At 41.2% G+C, this 1,915-nt stretch overlaps 1 protein-coding gene across 1 annotated transcript; it reads right to left on the minus strand.

Moving 5' to 3' along the window:
• Nucleotides 1–350: 350 nt before the first annotated feature.
• LOC122300535 (40S ribosomal protein S16-like) lies at nucleotides 351–1,137 on the minus strand. The gene has a single exon (XM_043111268.1). The coding sequence runs from the start codon at nucleotides 990–992 to the stop codon at nucleotides 558–560; it is 435 nt and encodes a 144-aa protein (XP_042967202.1). The 5' UTR covers nucleotides 993–1,137; the 3' UTR covers nucleotides 351–557.
• Between the last annotated feature and the right edge of the window lie 778 nt (nucleotides 1,138–1,915).

Here is a 1,915-nt window from a genome sequence, read left to right on the forward strand (position 1 = left end):
TTTTATAAAACCGAAGCAAGAAGCCTTAACCAAAGCACCTCATCTCTACACAAACCAATGAACCCAAATCAATCCAGATCGTCAAAGATTCTAGTCCTTACAAAAACTTAGGTACATGACAATTGACCGACGTCCTCAAGTCTGATGCGTGGTCAAACTTACGTTCTAGCATAAATTGAGAACTAGCAGTACCCGGTTTACAGAAACAGTATACCAAATGCAATCCTCTATTTCAAGTTTAAAGCAAAACAAACCTAGAAAGCTTAACACCCCAAATCCCCTGAAACTAGAAACATCCCCAACAACTCAAACAACGGCAAACAATAGAACATCGAATTATTGGCAAAAGATTTACCAAAACACCTAATTCAAAAACTTTTTGACAATATCCGAAACAAAGTGTGCCAAGTACTTAATAATACCGAATCCAAAATTCATGCCAAAATTTTAAACCAATCATAATCTCCCTCATAGAACAAAGATCGAAAAGAAACAAGACGGCATAGATAGTTGTATAAAAGCGAAGCACGTGAAACTTAGTCCCGAGTAGGACCTTCTCAACGGTAGGACTTCTGGAACCTAGCCCTGGCACCGCGACCACCAAACTTCTTGGGCTCGCACCGCCTGGGGTCAGCGACAAGCAGGGTTCGGTCGTAGCGGACGAGTATGTCCTTGATCTCCTTCTTGCTCTGCTCGTCGACGTATTTCTGGTAGAAGGCGACGAGGGCCTTGGCGATGCTCTGGCGGATGGCGTAGATCTGGGAGGTGTGGCCCCCGCCCTTCACGCGGATGCGCATGTCGACATCTGAGAAACGGTGTCTTCCGAGGAGGAGGATGGGCTCGTAGGCCTTGAACCGGAGGATCTCCGGCTCCACAAGCTCGATCGGGCACCCGTTGATCTTGATCAGTCCACGCCCACGCTTGCAGTATGTCACGGCCACAGCGGTCTTCTTGCGGCCGAAACACTGTACGGAATCCACCGTTGCCGCCATGGTTGGTAGCCTTTGAGTGTGTTTCGGTGCTGTGGTTCTTGGAAACCCTAGGGGCTGCGGAGAAGGAAGGATCTAAGTAATATGGAGGATAGGTGTTTTAGGGTTTGGCCAAGGGTTTTGGTGCGGCGATTTGAAGTTTGGAGTGTATGGACGGCTGTGATTGTTTGTGATAGAGTGACTGGCACGTGGTCATAAGAAAGGGAGAATGACTACCATATACTCCATTTGCAAATCTATTTAGATAGCAATTACAAATAGACAGGGACGTTTACGAGTGAAACTAACCAAACACCTAAAAAAAAAAAAAAAATGATAAACACAATATTTTTTATAATATATTTTACAAGCATGTTTTAAGATAAGAATATTATTATAAAATACCTTATTAAAGTAAAATTGTTTTTCAAAAATATTCTTATTTTACCTCACTTTACAATAATGTATTATGAAAGTGTTATGAAGAGCGTTATGTGTATATCATTACTCATCCACCCCTCCAACCCAGGCAAGTGCGAGCGCCAGGGTAGCCGACTACTTGCTTGCATAGGGCGGGTAGTAGGGCTGATAAATATTTTGCAATGAGTAGTGATACAAATCAGCCACTATTCAATTTCACACCACACACTTCTAACTTTTTCATAGGATGTAAGGATACTTTTCATAGGATGTAGGGGTACTTTTCATAGGGTGTGTTGTGTGTAATTGTGAATAGTGGCTGATGAGAATAATTATTCTTTTGCAATACATCTCATATAATTTTCCTTCCTTTTTGAGATTCAAAAATTAATTCTACCCTAAACGAAGAACTACTAAGAAATTTGTTATTGATAATTGATAGTGGATAAATCAAACACGAATATTCTTTTAAATACTATTTTTCTTCCAATGAAATTTGAGGTCAAAACAGGAATTGCATTGTTATT

The sequence above is a fragment of the Carya illinoinensis genome, chromosome 2 (genome assembly GCF_018687715.1).
Source record: "Carya illinoinensis cultivar Pawnee chromosome 2, C.illinoinensisPawnee_v1, whole genome shotgun sequence".
NCBI lineage: Eukaryota > Viridiplantae > Streptophyta > Magnoliopsida > Fagales > Juglandaceae > Carya > Carya illinoinensis.